At 31.0% G+C, this 25231-nt stretch overlaps 3 protein-coding genes across 4 annotated transcripts; 2 read left to right on the top strand and 1 right to left on the bottom strand.

Annotated features, from left to right (window-relative positions):
- The first annotated feature begins 327 nt into the window (after positions 1–327).
- Positions 328–3332, top strand: LOC130956234 (uncharacterized protein At4g15970-like). The gene is made up of 4 exons (XM_057883280.1): positions 328–619; positions 1583–1948; positions 2266–2747; positions 2851–3332. Exons 1-4 carry the CDS (start codon positions 362–364, stop codon positions 2903–2905), a joined length of 1161 nt encoding a protein of 386 aa, XP_057739263.1. The 5' UTR covers positions 328–361; the 3' UTR covers positions 2906–3332.
- A 4662-nt stretch (positions 3333–7994) lies between these two features.
- LOC130956248 (uncharacterized) lies at positions 7995–11333 on the top strand. The gene is made up of 2 exons (XM_057883295.1): positions 7995–8463; positions 10243–11333. Exons 1-2 carry the CDS (start codon positions 8040–8042, stop codon positions 10770–10772), a joined length of 954 nt encoding a protein of 317 aa, XP_057739278.1. The 5' UTR covers positions 7995–8039; the 3' UTR covers positions 10773–11333.
- Positions 11334–18717: 7384 nt separating this feature from the next.
- On the bottom strand, positions 18718–24305 carry LOC130954799 (squamosa promoter-binding-like protein 14). 2 transcript variants are annotated; one of them, XM_057881565.1, is made up of 10 exons: positions 23408–24305; positions 22917–23092; positions 21988–22784; positions 21779–21853; positions 21552–21659; positions 21354–21468; positions 21039–21174; positions 20805–20949; positions 20058–20660; positions 18718–19798 (listed from the first exon to the last, which is right to left on the bottom strand). In XM_057881565.1, exons 1-10 carry the CDS (start codon positions 23899–23901, stop codon positions 19364–19366), a joined length of 3084 nt encoding a protein of 1027 aa, XP_057737548.1. In that variant the 5' UTR covers positions 23902–24305; the 3' UTR covers positions 18718–19363. The 2 variants fall into 2 exon arrangements, with proteins under 2 accessions (XP_057737548.1, XP_057737547.1); XM_057881564.1 differs by having other exon boundaries at positions 22902–23092.
- Positions 24306–25231: the final 926 nt, after the last annotated feature.

The raw sequence follows: 25231 nt of genomic DNA on the forward strand, positions 1-25231 counted from the left end.
CTTAAATAATTTGAGAAATTTTATGTGGTTTGAGAATAAATAATATTTTTATTGTGTATCATTTATTTAGTTTAAATTTTAATAATATAATTCAATTAAAAATAAATTTTTATTTTATTAATTTTTAACATTTTAAATTAAAAAATTATAGTAACTTAATATAATAATGCGCCTGAAAATTTCTCGTCTAACAATTCCATTATTTCCATAGTCATTATCAGTCAATGGTCACCACTCCCCCCTACTTTGACTTGTGTTACCTACTTGTGTGTGTTTTTAAAATTGTTGTCTTCTCTGTCGTTTTATCCCAAAACGACACAACACCGCCCAACATGAACGCTGAACGCACCAACGACACTCAATGCACCTCTCACGCATCCGAAGATTCCAGCCGACGGCGCACCGCCACACTGCCGGTGACTCCTTCCTTACCATGTCACCGGAACCCGTTGTCATCCATCTCCGGCGTACCCTCGCCGCCGCCCTCCTCTTCTTCGCCGTTTCTCTCTCTTGCTTGATTCTCTTCGGAAACTTCGAGCACTTTCGGTTCTTCCCTTCCTCTCATCGATTCCCCAATCTGCCCACCGTTTTCCCTTCGCAGCTCAACGATGCCGACGCGGTGAGTTAAGGTTCTTAGCTCCCCTCTTTATGTAGAAAAGAAAAGTTTGATTTTGTGTTTTCTCGAATAAGGTTTTATTTTTTTGTTACTAATTTGAGATTTTGAGCTGAAATCTGTGTTGTTTAGTTAGCTTATGATGTATATTTTAGATTGAAATGTCTTTCAATGGTGTTGTTGGTTAGGACTTAGGAGTTACTTTTTTTGGATAGTTTTGTTTTCTTTTTTTTTAATGATCCAGTGACTAATGACTAATCCCGATGCAATGATGAAACAGAGGAGGATGAAATCATGCCACATTTCCTTTTTTTTTTTCCGAGAAAATTCTTTCTTTTGGATATTATGCAAATTTAGTAGTTGGCTTAGTTCTTCAAATTTAATAGTTAGATCACTAGTTCGCTTAAGAGAGTGTCGGGAGTTCGAATCCCACCTTGTGCATGTAGCAACTCATTGGCCAGCGGAAAATCCTTAAATGGAGCTCTGATTTGCAACGGATTAGTCATTGGCCTGCCAGGATGAGGGATATCATGGGAAACCAATAAAAAAACCTTGTGATTGGAAAGTTCGGTTGTCAGGCAAATTTATGGAGAAGCTATCATGGTGACAGATGGTCTTGTGATTTGGGCAAAGTTTCTTTTCCACATCTCATAGCTTAGTTTTCTTCCATGTCCATGCTCTAGCCCTGTTTTTTACAACAAAAAAGTAGTTGGCTTGTGTAATAGTTGAAGAAAATTCTAGTTATATCCATAATGTCTGCATGTTCTAAGCCTCTCTGCCACTCCACGAGAGGCGTCGAACATGCTGGCTTGTTTGCTATGGTTTTTTGTTTGCTTGACAAAACACTGCAGTTGATGAGGCAAAGTCTGGAATCAAAATCAAGGCTTTCTTGAATTCTTCTTGTGTTTTATTTGTTCAATTTGTTGGTGGAAGAAGTGGTCACAGTTTTTATTCTGTTTGGCTCTTCAGGCTAGCAATGAATATCCACTCGAAGAAATTCTGAAAGAAGCTGCCATGGAAGACAAAACTGTTATCTTAACCACATTAAATGAAGCATGGGCATCACCAAATTCTGTCATTGATCTTTTCCTTGAGAGCTTTAGAATTGGATATCGTACACGTAGGCTTTTGAATCACTTAGTAATTATTGCATTAGACCAAAGGGCGTTTGCACGCTGTAAAGTTATACACACCTATTGCTTTTTGCTTGTTAGTGAAGACAGTGACTTTCATAAAGAGGCATATTTTATGACTTCTCGCTACCTGAAAATGATGTGGAGAAGGATAGATTTTCTACGTTCTGTTCTTGAGATGGGGTACAATTTTGTATTCACAGTAAGTATTTCAATGGCTAATCCCTTTCTATTTCATATGATGTAATCTTTGGAATTGTCTCTAACTGTTATTAACCTGGAAAAGCTTTTCAGAGTATGAAATTTTCCTTTTAATCCACCGAATTGTAATCGCAGCTTATTCATAACCTGATCAACCGCAGCCAAATTTTTAGCCTTGCATTTGATTGTTGATTCTTCCATTATACACACACTAAGTTTCTTTAAAAGGAAAATTAGAATTAAAATATTCTATATAGGAAGCAAGATACATTTCTAAGATGTCTAAATTAGATTGATGTGATTGTATTCCTCTTCCAGGATGCTGATATCATGTGGTTCAGGGACCCATTTCCTCGGTTTCACCATGATGCAGATTTCCAGATAGCATGCGATCATTTCACGGGTAGCTCGTATGATTTAGAGAATAGACCCAATGGAGGGTTCAACTTTGTAAAGTCCAATAATAGATCAATAGAGTTTTACAAATTCTGGTACTCTTCGCAAGAAGTCTATCCGGGATACCATGATCAGGATGTGCTCAATTTCATCAAGGTAGACCCTTTCATCACCGATATAGGACTGAAAATGAGGTTCTTGGATACAGCAAATTTTGGTGGCCTTTGTGAACCAAGCAAAGATTTAAATCAAGTTTGTACAATGCATGCGAATTGTTGCTATGGCATGGATAGTAAGCTTCACGATCTTAGAATTATGCTTCAGGATTGGAAATACTATTTGACCTTGCCTCCTAAGTTGAAGAGATTGTCAGTTATCTCCTGGAGGGTTCCTCAGGAATGCAGGTTGGCTATATTTACTTTGGTTCTTGCTTACCATTTTGATTTACCTTTTGCTCTTTTTTTTCTTTAATTAATGGATTCTGATTGGGTTGAAATGTTTTCTCAGCATTGATTCTCTCAGGCACCAAGGTTCACCAGAGATGAGTGTTGAAGAGGATTAGAGTTCTCATTGCACATTTCTCATACATGATTATTGATTAATTACATGATGCATCAAAGTGAAAGTTCTACTAGGATGCTGCAAAAAAAGACTATATAGCACTGATACTAACATGGAGACAGGACATGGGACACAATATAACATGAATATCTAGGATACTCACTCCAAATTTTGGAAGTTGTAACATTTAAGATACTGATATCATATGTGTATATCTTGTACTATTTTCTTTGTTAGATATGTGTGTTATACTGTGCTCAAGTCCCCAGAAAAAAAAAATACAAGCAGGTCATTATATTTGTAAGGTGTGATTAGTAAGTGTCCTAGGACAAAAAAAAAAAAAAAAAAATAGACACAGGAAATAGAAGACAAAATAGAAAACTTGTGTCTTCTTCTTGTCTCCACCTTTTATAGATTTTGGGTTGATAGAAAATTATAAGCAAATTTTGTCTCAAAATATAAACATTTTGCTTGTTTTTGTATATGTGTTCCATAGATAGGTTCGTTGTTTTTGTTAATCACTTGTTATTTCAACCCATATAAGATATTTTAGTTTTTCTGTTGTTCTCTCTAATCTCTTGTTTTGTGCTTGAAATATATGAGGATGATTCCTCTAATCTATATTATAAGAATTTTTCTGGATAAAGTATGGAAACATTGACAAGTGGATATAGCAAATTATGTAAGTGACATTAATCTGTTCATTCTTCTTCTATTTTACATTCTATAATGTTAGTGACAGAATGAGAGCTTAACGCCTTAACCAAATATGGTTACTGTCTAAAAGGGTGAAGTAGCCAGTTATTAATATTTCAATAGTCCTATTTTAATTTCAAAAAATATTTAAACGTCTTATTTTAATCTTATAAAATTTTAAATAAAATTTTAAATAGGTTAAATATTGTCTCACCGTTAAATTTAATACGAATAATTAGTATATTCAAAAGTTAATAATAATTAATTTTAATATATAAGTAAATTCGACTCGTCAACGATAAACAACATAAGTTTTTTTTTTTACTCAGAAGCATTGATTATTGATTGATAGAATTAAGGATTTATTTATAAGAAAGAAATTGAGAAGATAAAATATTATAACAAAATTTTGGTTATAATTTTGGTTTTTTTAATACACTGAAGAAGATATAAGTTAACAATAATATTATTAACGTCTATATCACTTATTCCGTTAATTATTCGTATTAAATTTAATGATAAAATAACATTAAATTTATTTAAAAAAATTTAGAATAAAAATAAAACATTTAAACCGTTAAATACTAAATTAGAATTTAACCCAAAATATTAAAGACTAAAATAGCACTTTACTCGTTATTAAAATTTGCTATATCAGGAGGCTCATTCTCCTAGCAAACTAGTTGTTGCAAGCTTTTTCTCACACACACACACACAGAGATATATATATATCTTCAAACCTTTTCCTTTTTTCCTTTTAGAATGTTTATTTATTTATGTATTATTATTACAATAAGAGAAAATGTTATTTTCTCAAGAAAATGTTTTTCTTTTCTCACTCTTTTTATCCATTATTATATATGACATTTAACTATTAGCATGGTACGTTAACGTGACATATAGACAGTTCTTTGTGTGAATGGATAACAACTGAATTATTGTGAAGGTGGCTCAAAAATAATTTTTCAACTTTCCTCTAATAATACTATATTAATTTTAGAAATTAGATGTATCTAATTCAACTTCAAAAACCAATTTTTGCAATAAAATTTGCTCCATAGTTATGAAAACTTTGAGTTTTAACATTTAGACAATGTGGGATTTCATATACACTAAAAGAAAATTGATGATAAATTGGTGAGATAAGATAGACGAATCTAGGTTCGGCAAGAACCAAAGGAGGTATCTCTTAGCTTTTCAAACTGTATCTTCATTAATTCTTCTTTTTTTTTTTTCATTTATATATATTAATATTACTATAACTTCGTTAGGTTATAATGCATCTTCTAATCTTGATTAAAGAATAATTAGTAACAGCAGAACGAATTGTGTTTATTATTTTTCTTGTGAGAAACACGAGCTGCATGCATGTGCCTAGTCATCATTTTCTTTTTCTCGGCTATCTTTATTATTTGTGGGGTAAGTCTTTAACTATATATATTCCAAAAATAAAAATGGCAATACATAAAAAAAATATAAATATATATATGGTGGAAATTTAGCCGAAAAGGAATATATATGGTGGAAAACTTTCAAGAGAGCTCCTTGAAAGTCGTAAAGATTAAAGATTGGAATATGCTATTTTTTTTTTCTTATTTTTTATTTCTTTCCCTTTTTTATGGTTTTGTTTGTGGATTTCTTGAAGCTAAAAAGATTAAACAGGATAAAGCAAATATATAAAATAGGAATAATAATAATGCATGGGAATCACTTGCTACTAGACACAAACTAATGAGAAATACTATAAAATCATTAAATTTATTATTTTTAATTATCAGTTAGTTATTAATATTTAAAAATATATTACTAAATTATTAAACTAAAAAAATTAAAATAATAATTAAAAATAATAAATTTTCATAACTCTCAAATATTTTTTCAAACTAATTATTGGGAATCGCCTTCAATGACACTTAGACTTCCATTAGTGAATGAAAAATTGCCATCCAATAGGAACATGTTTGGACAAATATATGCTCTTCCAACTCAACACAATCTATATAATATTAAACAAAATTAATTAAAAATGCAAAATTCTCATAGGTTTGTTGAATTTGGAAAGTCCATTAGTATAATATCGTATCAAAATCCCTGTTAATTAATTAATACAAAGGAAATTGCCCACTCTCTTGCTAGCTAGCTAGCTAGTTCTAAAGAGAGAACCTTGACTTTGGTGCCAAGGGTATCTAATTTTATTTCTTATAACTTCAACTGCCCTGAAAATGTGGCATTATTGGGGCCCATTAAGAATCAAAACAATGCTTTATTTGGGCCCCACTATATTAGTTTTGTGCTGGCTTAGTGGCTTTCCATGAAACATAAATAACCTAATTCAATTAACTTGGTCTATTAAAATTTAAGGAATACATAATTTCCTCCTCACACGCTATCCTTTTTGTTTAAGCAAATTAGGTTTGATAAAATGATATTCCATGCATAGATTCATTATATTGCCCATTTAACATAATATACATACAATATATATTAATTAATTTCAAAATCATAAATTCAAATTGTAAAAAAAAATTAAAAAAAATCTTCCATAGCTAAAGAGTAAGACATAATTTAAAACTTAATTAACAAAAATATTATTTTATACACTAAAATTAATTATTAAAATCAGCCACTAATATATTTGTAAATAAATACATATGTAGTTTAATTTATTTTTAATGTATATTTATATTCTAACATATTTTTTTAAAACAAAAAGCTCAACACAACAAGGTAAAATAGCTAAAAAGTACAACCTTACTAGTTACTAAATAACGAAACAGAAAATTAAACTGAAGGATCAAATTCAACCTATTCTTTATAGCTCTTAATCGACTTGTTGATAACATCCTCAACACCTATTTCTTAATTCTTAACTATCTGTCATTCATTTCCAGTCAAATATTCCAGATGATAACACAAAACTCATCAACTAACAATGATCCGTCAAGCATTCCTAACAATTTATTAGTTACTATCATTTTATTTTTTACTGTAAAGAAGAACATACTATAGAAGTTATAGCTAGCTATAAAAGATAAGCAATTAATAACATAAATCACTATGAATACGTGAATAAGTTTAATTTGTTTTTATTTTAACAATCTATTAAAAAATTAGAAAAATATAATCGTGTCACAAACATAGAGGATTTATTCAATTTTCTCCCATGAATTATATATCAACCATGAATCCCATTTTGAGAGTGACAAAGTGAAAAGACAAAGAAAAAAGAGTGATATGAGATTATTTAATTTGAAATTGATAATGATCAAAGATTGGAAGTAGTGGGTCCATGAGACAAGAGGATTAGAATTTAGAAGTTTAGAACCAACAACAGGAAAAATAAGATGAGATGGCACAAATAAAAGAGTAAAGAAAATGCCTCAAATGGTTACTACCATTTGTGTCACACTCACATGCAAGATGCTTTTAATTTATGCATGGCATCCTCTTTCTTTAGTTTAGTTTTTGAGTAATGAAATGACAAACCACAAAACCTAGAAATTAAAACCTACTTTCTAAGCATCTAATCTAAACAAAAGAGTGATGTGGCTAGATATAACGTTTCTTAGTAAAACTTCTAACAAATTATTCATTAGATGAAATCACAACTAACTAATTTGTTTCTTGCTTACTTCCTTTGATTTTAGAATCTTGTACTTCATTTTTAAGCCTTTTTATATTTTCGAGAATACTAAGTTATTAATTTTTACCCTAAAAAATGTAAACACTACAAATTTTAAGAGTAATGCTAGGTAAACAAAAAGAACAGGCATAATTTGTCTTATTTAACATTTATTAATTGTTAGTAGTTTTTGGCTGATTTTTTTTTGTTACCAAACATTTACAAAATTTTAATTATAAAAAATATAATTTTTTCTATAAATATTAGTTAATTTATATCTTTTATAATTAAAATTATCACGCTTAAATCTTTGATATTCAGAAATAATTTATTCTATTTTCTATCTAGGTATGTATATAATCAACTGTATTACTTCTATTTAAAAAATAACTACTCTACAATAATAGATGATTAATACATACCCTAGATATATATACATAGCAAATTAAAAATATTATTTTAACCATTTAAGAGCTAGATATCCTAAATAAGAAATATATCAGCCAATAATATAAAAGTTTGTCAAATAAATTTTTGTGGGAATAATAACAAAGGAATAAATTCTACAAATTATATCTTCCAATTTTGCTTCTGTTTTTTTTTTTTTTTTCTCCTTCAAAAGTAACAAATCCTTTTTAGAAGTTAATTATAACAACTTTAGAAATTATTGAAATATGAATTTGGGTTCAACAATGAAAAGACATGAAGAGTGTGTGGAACAATATTCGAGGTACCACAATATATATTCTCCATTACCCTTACTCAATTCCCATGCACCAAAAATTAAGACACAGTTTTCAATTGAGAACACAAAGAAATGATGATGAACCAAAATCAAGCAATGATGAGGAAAACAAGAACGTTCCAATTGCAAAAAGCACCATCCAATATACAAGAGCATCAATTCATGATGACATCCCCTAATGTTATTGACCAATATTCCAATTTTACCCCCAAGAAAGCATCACCACCGCCGCCGCCGCCGGTGAAATTTCCAACATCACCGGAACAAATATTTGGACAAGAAATAATACACTTCAGCCATCCACAACACAGCTTGTCAATGGTGGAGATGGGGGAGGTGTTTGTGTGTGTGGGATGTAAGGAATATGGATGTGGAAAGAGATTTGTATGCCAAGAATGTGAGTTTCAGCTTCATGATTTTTGTGCTTTTGCTCCTCCTGCTCTCAAGGCACATCCCTTGCATTCTCAGCACTCCATCTTGTTCCATTCCAAACCAGGTCTTACTCTTTCTTCTCTCTATTTTTATTTATTTATTTATTTTTTAATGAGATGAAAACTCAGGTGCAGTTGACTTCACGTAAAGTTGATAATTGAGAGCCGTTAAATAAAAATTTAGTCAAATCATCTAACAGTTCTCAGTTATCAACTTCGTGTGGAGTCGACTACACTTGAGTTTCCATCTTTTAATGCTGGTGTTAAGATTTGACATTAAAACTTGGTATATATTATCCAAATCTTTACTATTAAACTAACCTTAATGACTCATCAGATGGGACTATATATATATAAAAAATTTAATTTTGATATACTGTTAGTATTTTATATTAATTTTATATGTGTATCTAATTATATAATGTCAGATTAATAAAAATAACTATTTTTTATATTGATCGCGTGAATAATCATAAAAAAAATAGATGTAATTATTTGACTATATAAAACACTTTATACTATGCGTGTATTAAAATTAAACTCATATACATGAAAACATGTTTTAGCTAATATTATTTGTTAATTATGTCATGTCTATTATTTGAGATAAAAGAGAAAGAGAAGGAGGGGAAGTGAATGGCATATGCTTTGATATTTGTTTTTCCTTCTTCTGCTTCTCCAGCTCAGATAACTTTTTTAATTATTCATGATTTTTTTTAAAAAATATTTTCTTTATAATTATAGACTTTCAGCTTTTCTTTCCTTCTTTTTAAATAAAATATTTTTTAGCTTTTTTTAACCATATTATACATATATAGATATCACATATTATATAAATATTAGAAATTCGCCACTTGTATAGGAATATAGAATGATCATATATATTGAATTATATTTATAATCAAATTTTATAAAAATAAAATTAAAATTAAAATTTCTAGACATATATATCAAATTATATTTACAGTTATAAACAAATTTTATAAATAATATAATATTAATCAAACTAAATTTATACTTATAATATAATAAAGATACGAATAAAAATATAGTAATGAATAGTTTTATTTTGTTCACCAAAAGTTTATTCTTTTGCATTATTGAAAATTTTGTTTATTTTAGAAGTTGATTACTTTATTAAAAAACATGTAAAATTTGTTTAAATATATACAAATATACAATAATTAATTTCTGGTATTCATAGAATATTTTAAAATTTTAGGGGGTTTGTAATAAGTCCAATCTAACTCTTTCCACTGAGTTAAATGATTTTGTTAGATATAAAAATTATTTATGTGTCATTAAAATATTCGTGATCAAAATTTCATTTTTACCAATTCTTTCAAATGAGATATTATTAAACATATGAAAATTTAAAATACTAATAAATATATAATTAAAAAAATAATAAATAGGTCCTTAATTTTTTTATTCGTAGATATTTAAATTTTTAAGAATTTAAAAATATATTTAAGTTCTTGAATTTTTTAAAATCTGGAATATCGATCTTTTATATTCACTTAGCTTAGGTCTGTTAGATCCAATAAAAAAATCAAGCGTGACTTCCATTGTACTGACTTGATTGATACGGATGCACACGTGAGAGAATTTTTTAAAATAGGACAAATTAGACCCAGTGATCAATGTGTCCAAATTTTAAAGGAGTCACGAACTTAAATATATATATTTTTAAATCTAAATGTCCGTAGACTAAAAAGTCAGGATCAATTTGTCATTTTTTTTTTCAATATTATAATTAAATCTTAGTTTTAGAATTATTTTATAATTCTAGTACACATACATATCAAAGTTAATTACTCATATATGTATATGATGAATTTCAGCTAAAAGTGGAAAATCCAAATGTGATGTTTGTGGGAAACCAACCAAAGGCTTTGCATTCATATGCACTGCATGTGGCTATCAAATGCATCCATGCTGTGCCATGCTCAACACTGAAATTGACTACCCACCTCATCCACACACCCTTAAGATCCTCCCGGCCGCCGCGACCGCCTCGGCCGCAGACTCCACCGGCTTCATATGTGGGGAGTGCAAGAGGAAGAGGTCAGGTAGGGTGTATAAGTGCACTTCTCCTCAATGTGAGTACTATATCCATGCTTGGTGTGCTAAGAGCAAGGTTAATGGGCTCAAGGCCCATGGTATAAAGCCCCCAGAAAAGCCCAGCATGATTGCTACTGCTGCAAAAGTTGCTTCACAAGTTGTTATTGAATTCATTGGTGGATTGGTTGAAGGCATTGGAGAAGGTGTTGGAGAAGTTCTTGTTCAAAACATTACCAAAGGAAGTGCCAATGATCTTTCTCACACTTCCAATACTAGTAATACTACTAACACAAGAACTAGGCCTCACTAATTAATAATTATTATATTTGGGTAAATTATTTTCATTTTCCTTAAAATTGGTCATATATATTACACCCCACATTTTCTAAATACTAAGATTATATATATATGGCACTTGATTAATTAGTGTTTTAATTACCTTTTTTTATTAAAATTTGGGATTAAGAAGATTGTGATCAATAGATAAATATTTGACAAATTAAAGATTGTGATCATAAATAATTAATATCACCTAGTTTTTTGGAAAAATGTCAATATGATTTACCCTATATAATATTATATATTATTGTTGTATGGTGAATTAGTGTTAGTGGTAATATGCTTAAGATGGCTCCATTGAATTAATTATCACAAATTGTTCCATTATTGTATTGGGAATGATAAGGAATTGTATATCATTGATTTGTGCAAGTATTTATACCTTTGCTTTTCTTCTCTTATGTATATTTTATATGGGTTGGGGAAGGGATCTAAAAAAGGTGGCAAGTAATTGTTCTCCATTGTGTAATTTTTGTTTTACTATTATTTTTATTATTATGCTGAAGTGTTTGTTATTATTATATTATTGTACAAATTTATGTTATAAATATTGTAAGCATTGGTCAGCTTTTTCTTTTTCTTTCCGATAATTAGATAATAAAAATATTAGGGCCCAATATTAAGTGAAAAAAAATAGAGCTAACTAATATTTATTTAAATATAAAATAAAAATATAAAAAATATTAGGATAAAGTATTAAATTGGTCCTCTATGTTTGGCATAATTCTGTTTTGGTCCTTAAGGTTTAAAGTGTCCTATTTGAATCCAAAAAAATTTTATTTAGCATCAATTTAGTCCTGTCAAAGTTAAATAATTAACGGAATGTCCTACATAACAACCGTACAAGAACAAAATCGATAATCTGGAGAACAAGTACAAGCTCTAGAGGCACAAAATCAACCGTTGATACATCAATACATTTATTTGTCATTCTCTTTAGCTCTATAGAAAATATTTTATTTATATTATAAGAAAAATAATAAATAAATGTATTGATGCATCCATGGTTAATTTTGTACCTCTGGAGCTCTCGTACTTGTTTTCTAGATTATCGATTTTGTTCTTGTATTATTGTTATGTAGGATATTTCGTTAATTATTTAACTTTGACCTCACTGTGAGACTAAATTGATGCTAAATGAAATTTTTTTAGATTCAAATAGAACACTTTAAACCTTAAGAACTAAAATAAAATTACGCCCAAATATAGGGGACCAATTTAATACTTTACCCAAAATATTAATCCCTTAACATTTTTTGCTAAATAATACATAACTTTTAAAAGAGATAAATAAGAGATGATTAATGATTGTAAAAATGAAAAATACTACCAATCTGAAAGTTAAAGAATACTAAATAAAGGCCGAAACAAAATCTTAGCACTCAAAACCTCATCACATAAAAACAATAGGGATGTGACACAACAATCACCGGTATGCCAATTATATTCTGATTTAATTTGCCATGTTAACAACTGCTTTAATAAGGAGATTTTAAAGATATAAAAGGTTTGGTTTGTTTTTGTTTTGTTTAGTTTTATTTATTTTATCTTTAAAGGTATAGGAAGAGAAGGTATATGAAATAGGATTGAAATTGAATGACTGATACTAGGTGTTTGTATGTAATTTATTTGGGATAGAAAGATAATTCGATGAGAAGAAATTGATCAAAGAAGAAGAGATGTTCTAAGACATTTTTCGATTTTACATATTAGTTTATTAGTAAAACAATATACTTCTTTTATATTTATACTATTCTTTTTTTTCCCTTTTTCCACAGTATCCTCTAGTCCAGTAAATTAAAAACTAATTCATTGCGGATCAAAACTCTTTTTGAAGGTTTGTTATTGACTTATTGGTAAATAAATTTCTGCAGATACAAAATGAAATTAGAACTATAAATATTTATTTAAATGAACTAATAAACTAACTACTAGATTAACCTAACTTAGTCAGTTTATTACCGATTTTTATGTTCTATTAATTGGGTTAGTCCTTTTTTTTGGTAAGAAATTGGGTTAAGTCCAATTATATATAATCTTTGTCTATAAGTTCTGATGGATCAACTGGGAATATTTTAACATGATCTAAGTTTTTGCTCGATTTCTAATTGGGCCAACCTTTTGATCCACAATAGCATTACTAATATGTGTTGAACCAATCTGTTGACCAAAAATATATAGAATAATACAAACTTTGGAATCAATGAAAAATAAAAAGTAATTCAATAAACAAATTTGCGCTTATGAATATTCACACAATAACACAAAATTTGGAATCAAACGGAAAATAAAGAAAGTGAAATATAATTTTGTCCATATTATCAGCCTTATAATTTCCTAGGCTTAGGCTCAATATTATCAATAGTTTATGATGTAATATACAAGGTTTTATAGTTTTTTTTTCCAAGTAAAGTATCTACCGCGAATGAAGTAACTGATTACTTTGCATATTGTTCACTTATTTAGGTAGCGTTTGTTTTGAGATATTGTGATGGAGATTAAAAAATTAGGACTTAGTATTATATTTATTAGTTCAGAGATTGATATTAAAATTTTAGTATTTCAGTATTTTTAAAAAAATAAAAATATAGAAGATTAAAATTTTTGGAGATGAAAATTGAAATTTTAATAATAATTTATACCTAAAATATTTTCATTTTAATTAATTAATTCCAACTTTAGTTTTTGTGTAAATTAAATTAGAGCTTTATTTTTATTTCAACCTCAATCTTTTATTTTATACCAAACATAATATTGATTACTGAAATTTATTTCAATCTCTATTTCTCAGTCTCTATCTCTTAATCATTGTCTCTTAGTCTCTGTCTTTCTTCCAAACGCTACCTTAAAAAAATAGATATACTAACCAATAATTTTAACGTTAATCGAAATCTAAAATAAAAATTTTACTCTCATTTTTTTTAATATCGTTAGAACATAGAAGTATCATGTAATCATGCTAACACAATATAATAATAAAATAATAATTATATCTCTAATACGTTTTTTTACGCAAAAAATATTTTTAGATTTATGTAAAATTTGCATAAATTTTTATATTTTTCTTCATTTATCTTTTGTTAAAATTTTCTTTTAAAAATTAACAATAACTTAATTCTAAATTTTTTATCATAAAAATTTTAATATTATAAATTAATTTTTTTTTTAATTCAAACCGATAAAAAAAAATTATTTAGGTAGACTCTTGTGTAGACCACAAAATCTAAATCTAAAGTATCATATAATATGATAAGGAATTATGGATAGCTAAATATTAGATTACGTGAAAGATTTTAAGTGCCAATATATTAAGATAAGATTAAGCTCTTGAGATATTAATTAAAAAAAAAGAAAAGAAAAGAAAAAAAAAGAAGCTTAGTTTACGGCTGGAATGGTGGATTTGAGTAGCCATATGAACAGCTGTGATCTTCAAAAAAGTTTGCTTAACTTTGGCAGTTAGTTCCTCTGATCTTAGAAAGGCATTTGGGATATTTCTAACCCAATTAGGTGTACAGTTTCTACTTTCTACGCGGAGAATTAATGGTATCTTAAGTAGGATATTTTCAAATGTGTCTTGGAGAAGAAAACATTTTGTGTAAGGTTTTGAATGATGTGACTATTATTGATTTATTTCTCCGAGGTTGCATTTGTATATATTTAGCTTCATACACTTATATTTGTCTCATAATTGCATGCCATCTTGTTTTTTCAGGTGGCGTGAAAGTGATGACTCAAAGTGGAGAACAATTGGCTAAAGTGATAAAAAAAATCTTTTTGAGTGAAATACAAATTACATATGAAAAATTAGATTATTGACGGAATTATTTAAGGAAGTATCATTTTGTTAAATATACTCTATTTATCTAAAAGATGATACTTTAATAATAGGGGCCTGCTACACATACAAGTAAAAAGGCCATACAAGTTTTACAAGTTATCAGTCCAAACTTCATTAACACACGCATTAACTCATTTTGAATGGAGCGTAACTACACGCGCCCCACTCAAACGGTTCCTCTTCGTCTTCTTCTTCTTTTTCTTCTCTTCTTCTTCTTCTTCTTCGTCTTCTTCTTCTTCCTCTTCCTCTTCATCTTCCTCTTCCTCTTCTTCTTCTTCTTCTTCTTCTTCGTTTTTTTTTTTTCAATTTTCATGGTTTCTGAAATTCTTCTTCTTCTTCTTGCTGCACGTTCTTCTTCCTCTTACTCTTCTTCTTCTCATTTTCTTTCGTTTTTGCACATTCTTCTTCCTCGTTTTCCTCTTCTTCTTCTTCATTTACGTCTTTTCTCTCTGTTTTCTCGTTTTTTTTTTTCGATTTTTCATGGTAAAATCGTTTTTGAAGAAGAAGAAGCAGGAGGAGGAGAAAGAGAAAGAGTTCTGAATTATGCATAAGATGTATTTCAACGAATTTTGGGTGTATTTTCTTAAATCCTTTGGGTGTATTTCTGTAACCCTTGGGTGTATTCCTATAATCGTTTGGGTGAATTCTTGTAACCGTTTGAGTGTATTTTCTGTAATCCTTTGGGTGTATTTGAGTGATATCTGACTGATATCTATAGGTGTATTTGACTCATATCTATGGGTGTATCTTACTGATATCTATGGGTGTATTTTTTATTTCAGAAAAAATGGCAGGCATTACAGAAATACACCCAAACGATTACATAAAATACACCCAAGAGATTACAGAAATACACCCAAACGATTACATAAAATACACCCAAGAGATTACAGAAAATACACCCAAACGGCTACAAGAATTCACCCAAACGATTATAGGAATACACCCAAAGGGTTACAGAAAATACACCCAAAGGATTTAAGAAAATACACCCAAAATCATGCATAATTCAGAACTCTTTCTTTCTCCTCCTCATCTTCTGCTACTTCTTCTTCAAAACGATTTCAGAGCTTGAGTCAAAAACAATAGAAATCGAGAATAATGAAAAAAAAACAGAGAGAAAAGCAAATGAAGAAGGAAAAAGAAAAAAAAAAAAGAAAGAGAAGAAGAAGAGGAAGAGGAAGAAGAACGCAGCAAGAGAAGAAGAAAGAAGAAGAGAAAGAGAAGGCAAGAAACGTACCTTGAATAATGTTTCTTTGTTTTTTCTGGTGATTTTGATGAAGGAGAAAGAGAAAACGAAAAGAGGAGAAGAAATTTTAATAAAAAAAAGAGGGAGGAAGAGAAGAAAAAGAGACACAGAGAAAGAAGAAGAAGAAGAAGAAGCACGGAGAAAGAAGAAGAAGAAAAAGAGACACAAAAAAAACGTGAAAGGGCATGAATATAGCGCGTGTAAGTGACGTAGGAGTTGCAGCACGTTTTGGTGGATTAGGCGTTAATGAACTTGTAATAGTTACAAGCCCTAATCGCTTGTATACTAAGCTTTTCCCTTAATGTAATAATATAATAGGAGGATGCTCTCATAAATATGCGTAGAATGTCTTTTTGTCAAAATACTTATGTGTCGCATTATCATTGGACGTATTAATGAACCGGTTATTTTTAAATTTGTTAATAAATTAGAATAAAACCGATTTTTTTATAACAATAATAATAAACCCAATTGTTATTAGATCCGATCGAATTCGACCAATTTACATAATTCACTAGATTATGGGTTTTTTTTTGTTTTAAACAAAAATTAGGGATATATTTATTTTTTATTAAAAAATTTAAACATGATTCAATTTAGATTGTGTAAATTGGTCGGATCAAATCGGATCTAATAATTATAGTGCGGACAATTGAGTTTATTATTGTTGCTATAATAAATCGATTTTGTTCTGATTTATTAAAAAATAAATTATTAACCGATTTAATAAAGATGTCCAATAATATCATGACACATGTAAACGTCTTTAAAAAAACATTTTTAGTGTTTTTATCAAAGTAGTCTCCTAATATAATCTTTCATAATTAATATTTTTGTTTGAATATTTAAATTTTTTAGTTTTTTTTTTGTAAATAATTATATAAGTAATATGACTTTCATGACAATCTGAGTATGAGTATGGAAAAAGACTAAAAACTACTCTCTCTCTTTTTTCCCTCTAACAGAAAAAAACCAATATTTTTTCTTTATAACAATAATTTGATAAAAATTAAAAAACAACAGAATTTATTATTTTTGACCAATAATTTTAGCTATTAATTCAATTTTTTTAGTCTAACAATCTAAATTTTTAACCTATATTTTCAAATATTACTAACTAACACTCACCAAAATAATAAATTTTAATAATTTTCTAACATTCTTTTAATAATTTAGGAAAAATTTTAAGTGTTTATTTTAATCGTTGATTTAAATTATAAAAAATATATATAATATATATTAATTAAAATCAAGGATTAAAACAATTAGAATACCGATATTCTTGATATACTTGAAACTCTTCCAATAATTTAAAGCCTCAATCACTAATGAGTAATAGTTCAAATGGTATAGTTTTCCCATACTCAATTAAGAGATTGCGGGTTCGAATCTCCTATCTTTGCTAAAAAAAAAAATTTAAAGCCTCAGTCTTGCTCATTCGGTATAGCTAATTGTTGGTTCAAAAGAAGCTGTGTTTCTCACAAAATTGTTTTGATATTTCACTCCAAAACTTTGTTAGAAATCTCTATCTATACCCCAAAAATAAATGTGAACAATATCAAATTTGTAGTTTCTTATAGCCGCGTTTGATCATTATTAAGAGTCCAAGTGTCAATTCATAAGTTACAGAAAAAAACATTACGATGTGGACATGGCGGATGATACAAGTTGGAAGGTAAGGTAAAGTAAAGTGCTAAAAGGGATATACATTTATATTTTAATATAATATAATTTAATGTAAGAAATAAAATATTATTGGTGGTGTTATCTTCCACGCCTAGGATATGTATGTTATAAGCGAGACCTCCCAATCAATGAATGTGGTCCAAATTGCCAATACATTGATGAAAACGAAAGCCATTCATTCAATTCATCATTCATGTGCTTTCGATTTTGACGCAAGAAATAATGCAAGTTGGCCACAGTATTTTGTATTCAGCTACACCCTACAAGTACGTCGGTACATATACCTAACATTTTTGAATTATTGATACTATTATTATTATTATTAATATTTGGAAAGAATTTTTAGTAACATTTTAGCATTTTTTATTTTTTATTTTTTCTTTTAACAAAGAATCTAGGTTTTGCCTCTTGGTTAGAGTGGTAGACATGTGTCTCTCATATTAAGTTCCACAGCTGCTTCAGAACCAACTATTAATAACTCAACATTAGGTATCTATTGATTAAGGTGAATAATAAACTTTGCACATATTCTTTATATAAAAAATATATATATTAGGAAAAAAAAAAGTAGTGTGTGTGGATAACTGGATATGGATATAGTCATCAACAATATCTGCATAATTATGAATTTTAATTATATGGATATTAATTACAAGAATTAATTAGTAATAGATACACACAATTCATAAATCAATGTCAGCTTCATATATTCTATATAACTAAAACCTACACTTGGTTTCAGTGGTAGCTATCACATATGACGTATCAATTATTGATTTAATAACATTGTATTATATTAATTCAAGACCAACATAATTAAAAACACCCTTAATTAAATTAGAATTATCAAATGTCAATTTGTTCAAATATGATAATAACAGACATAATAAAGTACACAGCAATAGCAGCAGCTACAATTGTCAATGATGTATTGTGGCACCGTACTATATATGAATATATCCAAGCAAACGAAATTATGGCCACTGGTTAAGAATCCTCAGCCATTCAGCATATAATGTAATCTTAATTGGACATACACTAATAAAGAAAAGGACCACGGAAAAAAGTCAAAAAGACATCATAATTAAAAAATCACATGCAAATGATAGCAGAAAGGAAAGGAAAGGAAACTGAAACCATGAATTTAATAATAATAATAATAATAATAATAATAATAATCATACAGATGGTCAGCAGAAACATCATAATTACACAGCCACTTAATCATAATACCCTGTACTTGTGGCCTTACTGCTCTCATAAGTCAACTGCTTTGTTCTTGAAGCCATGCACCACCTTCCAACTTGAACATGGAGTAAACAACCAAATTCATCCTGGAGTAGAATAGTTTTGGACATATAAGTTTCTTAAGAAATGAAATCTCCAGCATGATCCTTAAAAACACTATTGATTTCCCTAAAAGTGGAATGATATAGTTTGATTTCTAAGGGACTATGTTGTGAGATTTTTATTAGTGTTCAACACTATTTTAACTCGAGAACATTGATACCCTTAATTCTGAAATTCCAATAGGACCTTATCTCAAGTCAGAATCTGCAAAGAAGGCACTAGGGCAGCCACACTTTCTTTCTCCTTGATCTTCCAAACAGCTCTGCATCGACCGATATCGATGTGTGAGGTGTTTATGTTGGGCTCTCAACACAAAATGCCCGTTCCCCAAGAAAAGCAGTTTCCGCCTGCGACGAAAACAGCAACCATTGGGTTCTTTTGTTACCCCTTAGTTGATGACTCCGATTCCCTTTATGCCAAACTTGTCTAGCAATAGCAGTTATATGGTGCCATAATCCAACTTCTCCCAATTGAAGGGCGTAACCGAGCCGACCCAAGGGTGTCCTCGCAAGAACAGACAGACACAGACACATACGGCGGCAATAGCTAGAATCGAATGAATAAAGGGTCGATGGTGACCAAAGCTCCGTGAACCAGGAATTCTGCTGCTGTAACGAACATCCGCCATTGCACTACACTTAGTGCAGGAATTCTGACCTCTTTTGGTTTGGTCACTTTGCCTTTGCTTAAGCTCGATGTCCATTGATGAATGCTCTATCTCACTATTAATTGTTACTGAAACATGGCCTCTTCTTCTATTGGAGAGTTTTCGAGCAACCAGCACATTATAAGAATGATTATTCCTCATCATGGCATAAGCATGCGGAGTCTGCCCATTTGCATCTAGAAGAGAATCCCAGCTGTTCAACCCAATCTACACCACCACAAGAAACACTGATTATTAGGTGCTTTATAAAAGGGAATTATACATGCATCTTCTTTATGCTTGTTGAACATACTGCAAGAATGACTTCAGTGTTCACTTGGTAGTTTTAAGTTTACAAGAAATAAAGACACCGAAATGTAATCCACGTTTGTGGAGAAAAGTGTGCTGAAATTAGCACTAAATAAGACGTCCAAATGGAGAGTTTCCTATATAAACCTTATTACTAAAGTAAAGCCGGTAAATTTACCTCCTGCGGATCATTTGTCAAAGAGTCAATTACACCCTCAGATGACGATGTGCATGCTGCCAAGTGCAATGGCGTAATACCATCAGGGCCCGCAACATTTGGCGGAAATACGTACTTCCGGGATGCATCATTGTTGCTAGGCACAGCATACTGAATGAGCAAATCAACCATTTTAACATACTTTCTTTTAACTGCTCTATTCAGGAGTTGGATTGCGTTGAGCATCTCCAATGATGCCGTTGACGACCATTGGCCTTCCAAGTATTTTTGAACCAACATATCCAAGAGTGTTTTAACTAGCATACAGCAATTTCTTTCCACAGAAAATGTAAGTATGAATCTGAATCTGTCAAGTGAATAATCTGGAACCAAATCCGTATATGAGAACCTTTTTCTTTGGAATAACCACCCAAGCTCATTCAGGAAGTGTAGAGTCTCCTCCCTCGACCTTGGTCTTCCAAGATCATATCCATGCTCATCCGAAATGGCATCACTTGCATTTTCTTCCTTGTCGAATTCAGATTCAAGTGGTCTCAGTTCCTTACAAATGGTTGCATCAGCTATTATCACTGGAAAACTGCTACCCTTGAAACCATTTTCAACCTTTTCATGAATGACGTTGCATTTATTAGATACAAACTTTGCACAGCCAAAAGTTTCAGGAAAATATGCATGTACTGCAAGCAAATAGAATTCTCTACAGGGATAGAAGTTGAAAAAGAAAAAAAAAAAGATTAAGAATTCTACCTCGATAAAACAGCGACCCAAAAGACCAGGAGAAGCATCCTGAACTTTAATACCACTCAATTTTATCTTGTCGTAGGTCATACCATAACATGCAGATTCAACAACTTTTATGGGCGTGTAACCGCCAGTACCTGTGCAATGAATCCTGCAAAATTTAGAATGAATATCAGTAGAATGGACCAAAAGGAGGTATAAAGCAGCACACAAATAAAATGTGGGAAAAGTGCTACTGACTTGGTGCCAGGATTTGACAGGTTTCTACCCTTCAATGAAAAAGAGGTTTCTTGTCCACTAACAATTGCCAAAGGGGACACTGATATCAATTCAGGAGACCTCCAAGTTCTCCATGGCTTGCATAAGTGAATTTTTCCTGGATTTTCAATTTAAATGGATCTAATTCAGATAAAGGAAATTTAGAGAGACAGGGCACGTTTGATCTTCTAAAGTTTGATTTAAAAAAAAAAAAGAAAACTATTGAGATAAAGAGGCCAAAAAAGCATATCTTAAGCATAAAAAGGTTCAAGTCTGCAGTCATGGATTAGTACTCACCATCTTTGTGTAATGCTAACTGATTGCCAGAATGTACCAGAAACCTTCCAATTCTCCAAAAGTCGGAATTGCTTTGAATTAAAGAATGGACATGTTGCAGGAAGTTTTCTTCTAGCTGCAAAAAACACAATGAACAATTAATCAGCAAGAAGAAACATAAAAGCTATATATGCACGTGCATCACAGCAGTTCACTTACCTGCTCCCAGGCAGCAGAGGACATTGAAGCATAAAGCGATAGTACCACGCAGCCCGGCCTAATGTAGCTCTCCATATCTGATGGACTATTAGAAAGCCAATTATAAATCTAGGAAAGAAAAAAAGGGAAGTTAGTAAACACTATTATTTTTGCCAAGCGCAACTTTTTACATTCAATAAGATTATAAGAATAACATCATGAGGACAAATGTTGGCACAGCATTTTACCTGTGTTCGCAGTGTTCCAGGGAAATGACTAGGATCTTTGTCAAATAGTTTGAACATTATTCTCCCAGTGCGATCCTGTTGGCATACCGCAACAATATCAAATCACTCACAAAAATGAATTACCTAAGCTTGCTTAGATATAGGCAAGATAAAACAAAATACAAAATTGAAGTCAAACATAAACCATGAATAAGGAAATCACGAAATACCTGAGCATCTGAATTCAAACTTGGAGGTGAATGATCAGAACCAGAAGATGCATATTCAGCTTGAAATGGAACACTTTGAAGTGAGCTAGGCTGGACTCTGCTATTTGGCGCATTAAAGAGATTAAGAGATATATTATAACTTTGACTTTGGCTAGCTTCTTTATTTGCATTTACTTCTCTTCTGCTTGGAACGCCGTCAGCCTTGAGACCTCTAGCCACGCCTTGCAAATCGAATTGATTGTCCACAGCAGGGGAAGATGATGGTGACCTCTCTTCCACAGGATTACTGCTGTCAGAAGAGAAATACTTTTGCGAAGGTGTCAATTTCGGCGGGTTGCCAACTTCAGGAGAAGAACTAAAGAGTTGCAGTGGCAAATTAACTCGAACTTCTGGGAAGTCTGAATCTTCAACTGGAGATTGCGAACTGCCACTACTTCTTTCGTCTCCAACAGAAGCAAATTCTTGTGGATGTTGTCTCATTTGTAAACTTTCACCAACTTGGTCAGCACTAGCCCTAGACTTCTCGCTGTCACTACTCTGGCTACTCTTTTGAGAGTTGGGAGTAGATGCTGATAAAGTGGTTGAAAGAACAGCAAGCAAGTCCTTCGTTAATGGACCAGAATTGCTCTGGTTCACTTTGTCATGATGATAAGATGAAGTTTGTATTTGACCTTTACCGCCAACATTGAGCAACTTTGCTGCAAGATCAGCTGGCAACGGTATCCGATTAAGAATCTGAACAAGCTGGTCTTTATCCGGAACTTGTGACGCAATCTTGCTTCTGTCCTCAAACTTACCTACACAGAATAATTATCACAAAAGCCTTATTGTTTCTTTCCTCAAATTTTCCTACACACGATCATTATCATCCACAAACATAGCTAGATTAATGGGGCGGATAAGAAACACAGTACCATTTGGCTTCTGACCTTGTGAACTTGCTATGGCACTCAATAAATTGAAGATTTCTGCATTTCCAGTAGCCACACTCTCAGGCTGCGACGTGACATCTTCCGGTTGGGTCTTTCTTCTCCGGCGGTTGTGCCCAGCCAGTCTACGTCTACAGCTTCGCTTCCCTTCATCAAACTCCGTCAAAGGGTGAAACCTACGCACGTAAAACAACATCAAATAATAGTTAAAAGGAATGAAAATTCAACACTATCATGGCAAAACAGTTAATATGAAAAGAAAAAAAAAAACTCAACATCCATCAATTTCGAAAACAAAAGTATAACCAAAAAACTATAAAATGCTTAGTCATTTTTTCAACTAAAGGTTTCTTCCCTTGTTGAAAAAAAAAAAAAAAGAGATTTGGTACTATTACATCAACATCCATCAATTGTAGAAACTTATGCTATAATTGTAAATTCATCGAACAATTCAACACAAAATTAAGGCAATTCAAAAGAATTGTTAACACCTGCTACACTGCTGGCAGAACCTTTGCATTTGGTTCCCAAGGGGGGCCTTCGAGGCTTTGCTATGAAGCTCACACACTTTGTGCCTTCTGTGATAGTCTTTTGCACTCGACAGATCTTCCTTGCAGTTATCCACCTGGCACATCGGATACGACGCCGTTCCGGTGGGTGAACCAGAACGCACTCTCTTACTCGGCCGCAACACGCTCGGGTCAACGCTTCCGCCGCTGCCACTAACACCACTGCTACCGAGATTTAAACGCAGCGTTTCTTCCTCAACTGAAACGATACCGTTTTGCTGCGGTACAGGCTTCCCAATAAACCTGACACTGTCCCAGCTCCACGCGTTTGGATTCCAATTACCGTTGGAGCTGCTCTTATCGACGTCGTACGACAGATCGCGCTTCTTCGTGGTGGCAGTAGTAGTCATCGGTACATCACAGAACCGACTTTGAAGTGCTTGGTGCATAAAGATCGGAGGAGCCACCTTCTCCATCTTCAAAATCTTCAAAACAAAACTATAACGAACAAAAACAATAGGGTTTTTCCAATTAATTGTATAAAATTGAAGAAGACAAAGTCAGCATCACATGTCTGAAGAAATAAATGAATCCGAGGATGGATGGTATAGAATTAGATCAAGTTAGGTGAATTTGGCAACAGAAGAGAAGGGATCTGAGAAAAAGAGGAGTAAGATGCATTTTGTGTTCAAAGAGAGAAGTTGCTTGCTGTACTCAACTTGCATCAAAGAGACACCCTGTTGGGTTGGGGGGGAGTGGCAGAAAGTGTAAATAAGAGGAAGAATGAGGGGGTAATTGGTAATTTGGGTTTAAGGGGCCGAGCCGACCATTGGGGCGCAGGAAGAATCCAAGGGGGTTCGCAGTCCCCACTGCTCAGTCATTCCATTTCCGTACTACTACTGCTGCTGCTGTGACTCTTATGCTTTTACTTTCCTATATTTCTTGACGTTCTCGTTATAAATTACTAAATTCTCTAATATTAATTTGCTAAATCCACTCTTAAACTATATTTGCGTTACTTTGAGATATATTATTCATATATATTCTTTTCAAAAACGTTACGTAAACGAATTTTTTTTATTCTTCTTCAATTAAAACTTTTTGTTATTAATTCTTAAATTATTTAAGCATATAAGATTTTTTATTTGTTCAATGGTTGTTATAATTTAAATTTATTTATTTATTTAAATAAATATTAGAACAAATCTTTAATACCTTCAAATTCTCATTAAATATCAAATTAGAGGATATTGTGTGAATAAAAAACATGATTAATACAAAAATAATATTTTTATATAAAAAATTTAGAGATCAACATTTTTATTAAATTTTGTTCAATATTTAATCAGTACAAAATAAAATGAATAATTATATATTATTAGATATAAGGGTAAAGTATTAAATTAGTCTCCTATATTTGATCGAAATTTTATTTTGTTCTTTAAGGTTTAAAGTGTCCTATTTAAATCTAACAAAGTTTTATGTGTCAGCCTGAGGTTAAAATTAAATAATTAATAGAATGTCCTACATAACAATAGTACAAGAATAATATCGATAATTTAGAGAATAAGTACAAACTCTAGAGGCGCAAAATCAACTATAGATATATATCAATATATTTATTTATTATTTTTCTTACAATTTAAATGAAATATTTTCTATAAAATTAAGGAGAATGATAAATAAATGTATTGATGTATCCACAGTTGAACTTGTACTTGTTCTCCAAATTATCGATCTTATTCTTGTATTATGTAAGACATTCCGTTAATTATTTAACTTTGACCTTACAGTGATACTACATTG

The sequence above is a fragment of the Arachis stenosperma genome, chromosome 10 (assembly GCF_014773155.1).
Source record: "Arachis stenosperma cultivar V10309 chromosome 10, arast.V10309.gnm1.PFL2, whole genome shotgun sequence".
NCBI lineage: Eukaryota > Viridiplantae > Streptophyta > Magnoliopsida > Fabales > Fabaceae > Arachis > Arachis stenosperma.